At 40.8% G+C, this 12,395-nt stretch overlaps 1 protein-coding gene across 2 annotated transcripts in view; it reads right to left on the reverse strand.

Annotated features, from left to right (window-relative positions):
- sorcs3a (sortilin related VPS10 domain containing receptor 3a) overlaps nt 1-12,395 on the reverse strand; it is a 227,147-nt gene that overhangs the window by 59,598 nt on the left and 155,154 nt on the right. For both annotated transcript variants that reach the window (XM_055507845.1, XM_029163616.3), the window contains 2 exons: nt 6,964-7,077; nt 6,495-6,666 (listed from right to left, as the gene is read on the reverse strand). In XM_055507845.1, coding sequence (XP_055363820.1) covers nt 6,495-6,666; nt 6,964-7,077 — 286 coding nt within the window. The remainder of the gene's footprint in view (nt 1-6,494; nt 6,667-6,963; nt 7,078-12,395) is intronic.

Genomic DNA, 12,395 nt, shown 5'->3' on the forward strand with positions numbered 1-12,395 from the left:
ACTCCCTGATACTCTGTGACGTCACCACCGTGGATAAATCCTACAATAGCAGAGTCATCAGAGAATGTCTGGATATGACAGTACTCTGAGTTGTACCTGAAGTCTGAGGTGAACAGGATGAAGAGGAAGAGAGACAGGACTGTCCCCTGTGGAGCTCCTGTGCTGCAGACCACAACGTCAGACATACAGTTCTGCAGGTGGACGTACTGGGGCCGGTTGGTGAGGTAGTCCATGATCTATGAGATCAGGGCGGCTCCACCTGCATGTCCTTCAGTTTCTCTCCCAGCAGCGCAGGCTGGATGGTGTTAAATGCACTGGAGAAATCAAAGCCCATGATCCTCACTAAGGCGCCAGGCTGCAGGTGGTTGTTGGTGCGATGGAGCAGATGCATGATGGCGTCATCCACTCCTACATAGGGTTGATATGCAAACTGGAAGGGTTGACCTAGGGTTTAAGTCCAGGATCAGCCTCTCATAAGCCTTCATGATGTGAGAAGTCAGAGCCACAGGTCTGTAGTCATTGAGGACTCTGGGACGTGGCATCTTATTCACTTGCACAATGCATGACATTTTCCACTCAAGAGGAACTCTCTCCAGCTGCAGGCTCAGGTTAAAGATGTGTTGGAGGACACCACATAGCTGACTGACTTTCTGCACCCTGGCTTTCAGCACCTTTGGATTGATTCCATCAGGTCCTGCAGCCTTTGTTGGATGAAGCTTGTTCAACTCATTTCTCACCTGATCTGCTGTGATGGTGTGTGAGGTGGGGGTGGAGCTGAATGAGCCCTGTGGGGGATGTGAAGGGGGGGCTATCGTGAGTAGCAGGGGCTTTAGGAGCCCAACCTGGAATCTGTTAAAGAAGTTGTTAAGTTTGTTGGCCCTGTCCACAGACCCCTCAGTCACCTGGCTGCTGGACTTGTAACCAGTGATGGTCCTCATGCCCCTCCACACTTCCCTGGTATTGTTGTTCGGAAGCCTGTGTTCCAGTTTCCGCCCGGAAGCCTCCTTCCCCTCCCTAATGTTGACTGGCAGCTCTCTCTGGACATAGAGTATATAATGATGTGTGTGTGTGTAGAGTTAGGCAATCGATGACTTGGAGAGACAGAGAAGTGGTTATGACTCCAGATATCTGAATTTGAATTATCCATGCATATTTTGTCTTTTGTCTTTGATAAATTCATTTTAATTGACAAAGTAGAGTGCCTCTTCTTTTTAAAGAACTCAGGGGGACTTGAGGTCCCAACAACTTCTACTCATCTTGGAGGATGATCATTCTGCATTATTGACAACCTACACTGTAAGTCTAGTAGATAAAGATTTATTAAAATTAGCATTAGGGATATTTACGAGCTTGCAAGTTTTGTAATGGTATGTTTCCCAAGAAAAAAAGCTTTTTTTTCATAAACACTGCTTTATGAAAAAAAAGCTTTTTTTCTTGGGTTTACATTAACCAGTATACTACATGTCTAATTATAGTAGTTGAATAAATGTATACTGCTATATTAACAGTTTCCCATTTTAGGATGTAAGTGACTCAAACAATGAAACGCCAGTGGAAATTCAAAAAATCCTCAGCTCAACCCAGCCAGACTGGGAGTCATCTTGGAGGCGAGTGTGGTGGTGGATGAACTGACCAATCTGATTTTCCATCTTTAGACTGGTCAACGCTCTCCACCTGGACTACCCTAAATACATGAAAAACACTTTTACCTTTGCTCAGCAGCTGCTGTGACGCTCAAGCTGGGTACAAGTGAGCGTTCAATTCAAATACTGAAAAGCAACCAATGGCTAGTTCTGATATTTAAGTTCTTAGTTTGTGATGTTCCACTGTTCAGTACTATATACATATAGTATATAGTACCATAGAGAGTTGCATTACATTGAGGGCTTCTGTTTATTGTATTCAAATGACTGATGTATGGTCTTTTATAACCTTTATTACTTTTGGATAGGCAAGATTAAAGGCAGGGGGTCTTTCTGCTTTTGAAACAGTCTGGTAAATACTGATTTTGAATTTTAAATAAGGTAGAACAAGAATACAGGAGCGCGATGCTGTGAGGAGCGCAATGCTGTTAGACTCTGCGAGAACAGCACGGGAAATTCAAGGCGGGGCGACACCGGTAGTAAACAACCGTGCGACAAACCATCCGCCAATTTAAATAAATAAATAACTACCTCATTCTACGGAAAATAATCAACCATTTTACCATTCTGGATAACACCGAAGAAAGTTTCAAGTACATCGTCGAGTGGTTTGAGCGTCTGGTAATGGGGAAAAAGGACACGGCTCCAAACAAGAGATCCCGTCCGTCTGACTCAGCTGAGTCACCTGAAGCTAGCTTGGCGGACAAAAACATCATGGACATCCTGGAGTCCATAGAGAAAAAAATAACAAGCTTCAACGCGCGTCTCGCGCTAGTGAAACTCCTCCACAAAAAGTTTATGGCCCGCCGCGACTCTCTGGAATTTAGCCAGCAGCAGGTGGTTTCCCTCGCCACTGAGAACGAGGCCCTGAAGGGAACGGTGCAGTCCCTGACGGAGGATGTGGCTCAGCTAGCGGCCGAAAATAAAAAAATAAAAGGAGGCATCATTGATCTGCAGGCCCGCAGAATGAGGGACAACCTGGTGTTCTCAGGGATTCCAGAACAGGCGGAGGAAAACGCGGAAACTACCATTAATAACTTCCTTAAACAACAGATGAAGATTCCAGTGGAAGTTGTCAACAAGATGGCGTTTCACCGTTCCCACAGACTCGGAGGAAGACGACCGGATGGCCAGCGCCCTCGACCCATCGTTGCCAAGTTTCATGACTTTAAGCAGAAGGAACTGGTTAAGAGGTAGAGGCAGACAGCTGAAGGGAACAGACTACAGCGTCAACGACCAGTTCCCCAAGGAGATCCTCGACCGCCGCCGACAACTGTTCCCCATCCGTAAGAGGTTCATGACAGAAGGCTGCAGGGCTGTCATCAGCGTCGACAAACTGTACGTCAACGGAGAGCTCTACCGGGACCGAGAAGCAACTCCGTGACTGTACTAGCAGGTGGTATGTAACAAAAATGGTTTAATATAAAAGGTTTGTTAAAAAATAATAGATGCAATGCAACTAAGTGTTATAACTTTACATCCAGTATTCAAACTCGTTCCCTCACAGATGTTTCATGTAAATGTTTATTGTCATTCTAATGTCACTCACTCACTCACTTTGCAAAGCGCTCATCATGTTTTATTTTGTTTTTTGTTGTGATCCCAATGAAATAAATGATATTTTAAAACCTTTTACCAAGAGTTATATAAGTCCCAAATAGATCCATCCACCTCAGCCATAGAGGCGTTTCTGAATAAACTAGAACTGCCAAAGCTAAAGGAAGAACAATCCACAACTCTAGACTCATTGTTATCTTTGGCAGAACTACATGAAGCTCTGCAGGAGATGCCCAATAAAAAAGCTCCAGGACCAGATGGATTCCCAACTGAATTTTATAAAGAGTTCTGGTCCATGCTGGCACCCAGCTTTTACAAAATGGTAGCTGAAATTAAACAACAACATTCAATACCCACAAATATGAAATCTGCCTTCATAAGCCTGCTCCAAAAACCAAGAAAAGACCCTACACTCCCATCGAGTTATAGACCAATTTCACTAATAAATGTAGATCTAAAAATAGTGTGTAAAGCACTTGCTAGAAGATTAGAAAAAATCACTCCATATATAATTCACTCTGATCAAACAGGCTTCATTAAAGGTAGACAGTCAACAAACAATATGAACAGAATAATCAATTTTGCTTTGACCTAGCTTAGGATAATAAGTGAAGCCACTGAATTATTATAAATGTTTTGTTGTAAAGTCCCATTGGTATTGTTATTATTATTATTATTGTCATCCCGCCATCCTACGTTTTTAAGTCAGGCATTTCACAGGACCGCAAAGGGGTCCCAGAAAACGGTTGCCATAGAGACGTACTGTCATGGTTTTGATTGACCGTTATCTTTCGGGTCTGCGTTCATGATGACGGTGAGTGGATGATCTGTTGATAGTTGACAGTTATTTTGATTGCCATGTGGATGGTTCGCAGACATTTACCACAAAGATTTATATGTATACATACGTAACTGGTTGAGTTCCGCATGTTAGCTAGTAGTTAGCTTGGCTGAGCTAGTACTGCTGTGCTTATTTTACAAACATAATAAAGGTCCTTCACTCTTTAATGGGAATGGTTTTATGGATGAGATGTTCCAGTGATAATTAACTCATACAGTCCAGCTAAATTAAAATTAACATGTTTTTTGGTTAAATTAATTAGATAAGTATTGCACTGAATGTAAAATTTTAAGTAAAGTAGGTAAAGTTTACATGCCTATTTCAACAGAACTTTCAGCCAAGGTGAGAATACATTATCATACGAATGATGAACTCACAGCCTGGCTGAATTCAGAACAATGTAAATAAAAGTCCGACTGCGTCATGTCATTGGTCAGCAACCCTGTCCTCCTATTGGCTGGTCGCCGTATTTCCTTAAATTTTCTCGTAGGCAAAATGATAATAATGAAATACAAACTGTTCTTTTCTGGTAAATTAAATTAAAGTATTGGTTGCAAAGAGACTTGATCTCAGAACACACGTTTCCAAGCCCTTTACTTTAACCACTACACTACCCAGGACTTAACCAGTAGTCATTCACATGAGCCTATATAAAAGCAGTTTAGGACTAACGCTGGGAGCTACCCGCCATCTACAGGCCAAAAGGCCGTAGCAGACCCTCTTAGACGGTGCAAACACGGTGATACCGTGTTGAAGGTGGATGCCAGGCACAGTAGAGGCTGACACTTTTCACTGCTACCACTGTACATTGTTTGGTACTATACATAGTATATTGTATGGCATAGTTACAGCATGTCTGGTTGGGAGTTGCATTACAATTGGGGCTTCTGTTTATTATATTCAAATGACTGATGCATGAGAAAAGATGTTATACTGTCTTTTATAACCTTTATTAGTTTTGGTTAGGCAAGATTAAAAAGAGAGGGTCTGCCTGCTGTTGGACCAGCCTGGTTAATTCTTTTTTTCGTTTTGAATTTAAAATAATGTAGAACAAGAATACATTTGTTTTGAGTGTCTTTTGATTTTTAATAATTTCAGTGGTCAGGTTTATTAAATTAAATTTACAATTAGTGATAAAATGTTGCTTTGACTCAGCTTAACGTAACAAGTGACACCATTGAATTATTATAAATGTTTTTTTGGTTAAATCAATAAGTTAATTATTGCTCTGAATGTAATGTGAAGTTTTAAATGAAGTAGTGTAGCAGATAAGTTGATACTAATAAAGATTTTGAGTTAAATAAACACTGTATTTAGTGTATTGAACTCAAAATACACATTTGATTTCACCAAATATGCTTGGCGGCTCATTGACCCAGTGTTTCTACATACAGGTGGGGAAACTAATTATTATTGTAATTAATGAAGTAACTACTGCAGTTCATAGATTCAAGGGGGGTTGGTAAAGGTTGTATGTAAACCTATATTTACCACATACAGTATATATGTTATATGTAAACGCATGTTTTTCACTTTGTCTAGCCAAAGAAACTGTTCAGAACATCTGTTTCATTTTTATGAATTGCAACAAAAATGATCGTCGAAAGTAAGCGCACATGGCTACATTCAGCATCGTGTCTGTCAGCAGGGTTCTGGGCGGCGTGTGCATAGTCACGAACGGGGGGCGCATAAATGTGATGGGGGAGGGGTGGGTGGTGTGGTTGGTGCAAAATCATGATCTTGCCTGGGGCGCCAAATTTCCCAGGACCACCACTGATAATAAATACTATAATCATCTGTCACAGATGACCAGCATTTTGTAGTCTTAGCGATTCATGCACTAAATAATATGGTAATATTGTCACGTGGGCCAAATGATAATGATGAGACCCTGTTTATCCAATAATTAAAACTGACAGACTGCTCCCACTGAGCCTCCAAACTGGGAAAAAATATTTTGAGATCATGTGTGTTAACCACTACACCACCCAAGACTTGATATTCAAACATCCTTCAAAAGTCTATATAACATAGCTAACTACAGAATTTTAGGACCAAAAGTGGGAGCCCTCCACAGGCCAAATGGGTGTAGCACACACTCTTACGCAGTTGAAATTAGATGTTAACGCAGCAAGAATGAAAAGAATCACAGTAGAGGCTGACACTTTTAAGTGCTACAACTGTAACAGTTGATTTTTAACTATCTCTGCCCTACTTACTTTATTCCTCAAATAGTTTGCTTGATGGTCAGACACTACCTTTACAAATGAAATTGAAATAGGGGAAGACACTGGACTGGTTGGGCAATGGGCCTTGAGGAACGGGCTTGGGTTCCGCTTATATAGGATCAAGATCGATATTATACGCTTCAGGTAAATTCATTTGAAAATCAATGCATAATATAAAAAACATTTCTATGAATACAGAAGTTATCCTGTTTGTTGCGTTCTCACCTCATCCAGGTGAACCAAAAAGGTGACATTGGTTCCCATGTTGACACTGAGTTTGCTATCCTTGGTAGTCAGTAGAAGTCCCTTAGGAGGTCTGTTTGGGCATTGCTGCTTTCGGGCTGTGTACATTTCTTTAACTCCTTTAGTGCAGTTGTTCATCACTACCTTACGGTACCTTTGAAAAAAAGACATACTGGAGTTTAGAGTCTTTTTCTAATGCATTCATTGCTGATGTTTTCTATGTAGTTTAACCCGATTTTTTTTTAGTTTATGAAATAATTGGGTGTTATTATTTACAGACACAAATACCTAAAATAAAAGTGTGCCAGTCCAAGCTGTGTCAGAGGTTAAGACATTTTGCAATGTTTATTAGAAGCAGCACTGAATGCTATGCAACATTAGCACGAAGAATACATTATTTAGTGTCATTTCCTATAAAAGCCTCTAAAGAAAAAAACTAATAATTATTTACCCTGTACTGTTAAGGTAGTTTTGACCATGGCTGCAGCTTCTGGACACAGAGGAGGGATTGAACCAGAAGGCGGGTCGGCAGTTCCCATCCCCATGCCGTTCATATCCATAATCACTGAAAGGCAAAGCAGAGTCACACAGCACCAATAATAATCAATATCAACTTGTGAAATGAACTGCCATGTGTCATTCACATCTTATCTACTGTTTTTATGACTGTTGACCAGAGACCCATCTGATACAGAGAGCTGTCAATATTATACACAAATGAATTCATCAGGTAAGATGATTAATTCTGCTTGCTGGAAAATGCAATCTGAACATGGTTTATACATAACAAAAGGAAGATAAGCAAATGTTTATTCTTTTAATGGCCATGGCACTGATTCATTGGCCCCTAATTAGGGGGCAGTGGGGGTTGAAACAATTGTGGTTGGAGTTCACGTCATAACCAAATGCACTAGATATTAAGGAGAATAGACATGCCATACATGAAATTATTCAGTAGCTTTCCTTTAATGCTCTGTAAACGGCGTTTACATACATCAAACACAGCCCCAGTAATAAACAAAAATACCGATACTCGATCGCGCCCCCTAGCGCACCGGCGACGGATTTTTGGCTCTACCGCTACAAAACTTTGTGTAATACGAATAACCTACGGTTCAAAAGAAATCTAAGATCGAATCTAACAATGTGCAACATGCCATGGTACACAATACAGGCAGCAAGATATATGCCAGATACCGTCAGAACTTATCTGAACGCACCAAATTTAGTTTCACTTTCGCTCTATATTTTACATTACATTGTAAAGTTAAAAATAATGGCGAACGAATTCCAGTTTGCATTTAAACTACTTCCTGGGTCATAAACTAATCAATCTAAACATTGATGGCCTTCCTTAGAGCCAGTCTAAAGCGTGTTATTGTCTGCAAATGACCTCCGGTAATTTCCTAGCTGTTATGGTCTGTCGGCGTTTGGCTCATTCTCATTAGCTAGCAGGGCTGCCAATCTAGGGTTGGCTGGTACAGCGTGGTTGGTCAGGCTCTAATGTTTCAAACCAGCCCTCTGTGACATCAAAGGGACCTTCCTGTGGAGAGATGCCCCAGGCAAGTCAACTCAATCCTACTCTCTAGCTTCAGCCAGGAGCTATATAAGGTATTAGACTCAAAAATTAATATTTAACATTTTTTTATAAAAAAAAAACACTGTATAATTTTTATACCTGATTTCATAATGTAGGGGACACAAGTCTTTCAAATAGCCCTTTGTATTCAAACAGCCCCTATGGTTGCAGAGATATACTTTACATAGGTGGCTCTAACACCCCCCCCCCCCCCCCCCCCCTCCCCCCCCCCCCCCCCCCCCAATCCCACCCTCACCATGCCAGAAAATAGGCCTTGGGGTACAAAAGCTTAATTACCAAACAATAACAATTAAACAAAGCTATCAAGCCTGTGGCTGACAAGTCCAGTTTGATAATGTGTTCAGGATAGTGTGAACTATTCATTAACAAACTGTCAAGGCAGACTGGCTGCACAGGTAAATGTGCCAACCACGGCAGAATGTCCTAATGAGCCCAGGCTCAAAGAGAACAGTCAAGAGCATATTTTAAGCAGCCAGTATTTGCCATAAATTAGAGAAGATTAGCATCTCATTACGTGTCAGTTACTCCAGTTAAGCAGCTTTGCTTAGCAATATTGCTGGAAGCACAGTAAATCAGCTAACCCCACTAAGTCTAAACACATACTGGGCTGTACCTGTGCCCACCAGTACCAGTAATAGTTAATAAAAACTATTAGATTGCGTTTTGTGTCTTGATACTCAAACATACTTGTTATAGCTGAAAGTGTTTGGAGCAGAGAATAGAAAAACCTACAGAAATAACTTCCAGAGGGGTCAGTAACATAAAAAAACATTATATAAGACTATGTTTCAGCTCTTATGTTTCCTTTGGAGAACATAAAATTCATGTAGTTAATAAAGCTTTTTTCTCTTGCCAAAGAACAGAAATCTAAAAGCAGCTTCATCCATTATGTCTCTGTATCTTCAATCTGTGAGCCGTACTTCCAAAATAGAACTGAGAGAAATGCGACATCAGATTACCCGTCTGGTGAATGTGAGTATGAATGGCTTCCTGTCTCCTGTGAGTCACAGGTGACTTTCATGGTGTACCCCGCCCAGCTGGAATGGGCTGCAGCACCCTGCAACCCTTACAAAGTAACGTAATATGTCTGTATGCATCTATTTTATATCTGTTTTGAAAGCTTGTCCTTCCCTTACACGTGTTACTGTACCTCAGTTACATAAGTTACATGGTTTATTTAAACATGATGAAACAAAACTTGGTTTATATGGAACTTTATTAACTGAAGAATAAATAATAATGAGACAGTTACATGTCTGTACTTTTGTGACTTTTTGTCAGTATTCAAAATAAGTTTATTTTTAACGTTAGGCTTTGAAGAATGTTTACCTCCCCAAAACCCTCCTTCAAATTATTTACAAACATCTGTGAAAGAATTTACTCTCAGGAGTATTTTGAATATAATGATGATACTGACATGGATTTATAGCCACTTTTCCTCTCCTTACCAACTGTTTTGCATCATATAAACTAAGAGTGCCATGTCATATAATGGCAGGTGTCCACAAACCTTTGATCATTGAGTGTATATGCATTCTTTGCAGGCAGCGCTCTCCTATGAATACACACACAGAAATGTGTGTGTATTCATAGGAGTATTATTATAGGGTCATTTCATAGCAGTCAAAATAAGTAGTCACTTGAGCTGAACTTGAGGTAGACAGACTCTTTGCACTTTAAATTACATTATAGGGTTGATGCTTTTTGTAGTATAGATGCTTTTTAAAACTCATTTCAGACTTTAAGCATGGGAAAATATTCTCCTTCACAAACAAAAAAGCGTAAGAGATGCAAGAAGGCAGAAATCAGGCTATGATATAAGGTGGAAATAAGTTTACAATAGGTAAACGTAGAACCAATTAGCAATCATAAGCATACAAACGTTACAATACATTAATGCTTCATGTTGGGATATTTTTTCTGCTCTGTCATTACAAGATAAAAAATACTGTTGAGAATTTGCATACAAATTGAAACTGTTAACTCAACCCCTCTATCCCCTGCACACACACACACACACACACACACACACGTGCAAAGAGATACCACAGAGCCAGACAAGGGCAAATTATGTAAAACAATCCCAAAGTTATCAAATTACTGGACAACACTCACTCAAATAAAGCAAATTAATAAGACCTATGAATAGCATATGCAATGGATCTTATTTAAATGGACGAAAAATTGGTCTCTAGGATTAACAGTGTCTTGTTTTGTCAGAGATGCCTGCTTCAACAGCTGCGCTTTTATTTCACTGACCACAAAAGATGACACACCATACGCAAAATGAAATCATTATTTGTTTTGCAAAATTATTATAATTATAATAACTATGAGATTATAGTAATACATATATGCAATGATTATTTACAAAGGTTACATTAGTTTAGCTGTGACATCGAAGGTCCATGAACCCCAGGACAAGACACATCTCTTGCTAGTAGAAACCTTGCTAGTAACACCATTGTATACAGTATTTGCAGCTGCCCACCAACAGTTTCCTCAAGGTAATTAATTGGATATGTTGTAAGGCAGATATTAAATAACATAAGCAAGATACAAGTATATTGTATACAAGTACTACTGTAAAGTGGATCTGTTAAGCCCTCCTCAAAAAGAAGATGACATTGGAAAGGGTACCTGTTTTAATAAAATATTGTTGCTTTTGTTTTATTTCCACACAGGTATCGTCCAGCTAAGGCATGGTTTTGTTTGGACTCCTTGTTTCCTGCCCTTATGTGCATATTTAATCTAATTGTTTTTTTTTCTCTAGTTTGTCTTTCCTCTTTTGGCCTGTTTGTGCCTTGTCCTGCTTTTCTCCTGATCGTCAGTCTCTAGGTTTGTTTGCCACATTTGTATAGTCAGTTTGCTGTCAGTATTTGTTAGAGTTTCTACTTACACAGCATGTGTATTCTGCTTTGCCCCCAGAGGAGCCCATGCAGTTGAGTCAGACCAGTTTACCAGCCACAGCGAGGCAACAGCTGGCAGGCGGTGTCTGTTTGTACTGTGGGATATCTGGAGACCGGTTGAGAGACTGTTCCTTAAACAACAACAAGTGTGATTCACTGGACAGGCCAGCCTTATGACTCGCCTGTCTTCCTTATCTCATTCTTTGTCCTGTGTTGGCAGCCATGTTGAGCAGTCTAAGCATTTTGTGCATTCATTGATTCTGGCTCATTAGCAGGATCTCACTGGTGGCTCTCCCAGCATATTCTTTTATTCACCCACAGCCCTGTCCATGGCCCTAGTTCCTAAACTTTCCCTCTGTCCCGTTAAACTTTTTATTTATTTTATTGACGTTTTATACATAATATATAACATACTCACAATGTATGGAATTGTCTCTTGTTATCAGGTCTGATCACTTAACCTAACTGCACCAGTGCCTTACCCTCTACACACCGTCTAACTCTTTCCTTGCCATGCGCAGGAGCAACTGACAGAAATGAAAATCTTCAACCCAACCCAATTCAATTTTTGAATTGCCAGGTTTATCATGTTTTTGAAGTTCTACACACTGATCTCCAAACACTACTGCCAGGCTAGCAAATGCCTGGTAAATGACCCAAATGGCTTCTAAAAGAGCTTGAAAAGAGCCACCTCACAGTAGGCCAGACAATAGGCTCACCAACACCAGCAGGTGAGGCTGGGCAGCATCACATGTGGCACCCGCACCTTCTGCACCGGCGCACCGCAGTGGTGCGTCCTCTCCCCACTGCTCTTCTACCTGTACACCAATGACTACATCTCAGGGAACCCATCTGTGAAACTCCTGATGTATGCAGACGACATGACCCTTGTTGGGCTAATCCAGGACTGTAATGAGTCTGCATACAGACAGGAGGTGGAGCAGCTGGTCTAGTGGGGCAGTCAGAACCAGCTGGAGCTCAACACGCTCAAGACTTTGGAAATGACAGTGGACTTCAGGAAGAACCGCCTACTCCCCCTCACCATCCACAACAACACAGTGTCTACTGTGGACTCATTCAGGTTCCTAGGGTCCTCAATCTCACAGGACCTGAAGTGGGCCCCCCACATAGACACTGTCTGCAAAAACGCCCACTAGAGGTTGTACTTCTGCAGCTCAGGCGCAGACTCAAAAAACAGGCAGCAAGCATCATTGCTGACCCCACACACCCTGCACACAATCTGTTCAAACTCCTCCCCTCTGGTAGAGAGGCAGAGCAATGGCTACCAGAACCGCCAGACACAGAGTCAAGCTGTTTCTGAGCTAAACTCTACCAGTCACTCAATACAATGACTCAATGACTCTTACAGACATA

This window comes from Betta splendens, chromosome 1, assembly GCF_900634795.4.
Source record: "Betta splendens chromosome 1, fBetSpl5.4, whole genome shotgun sequence".
Taxonomy (NCBI): domain Eukaryota; kingdom Metazoa; phylum Chordata; class Actinopteri; order Anabantiformes; family Osphronemidae; genus Betta; species Betta splendens.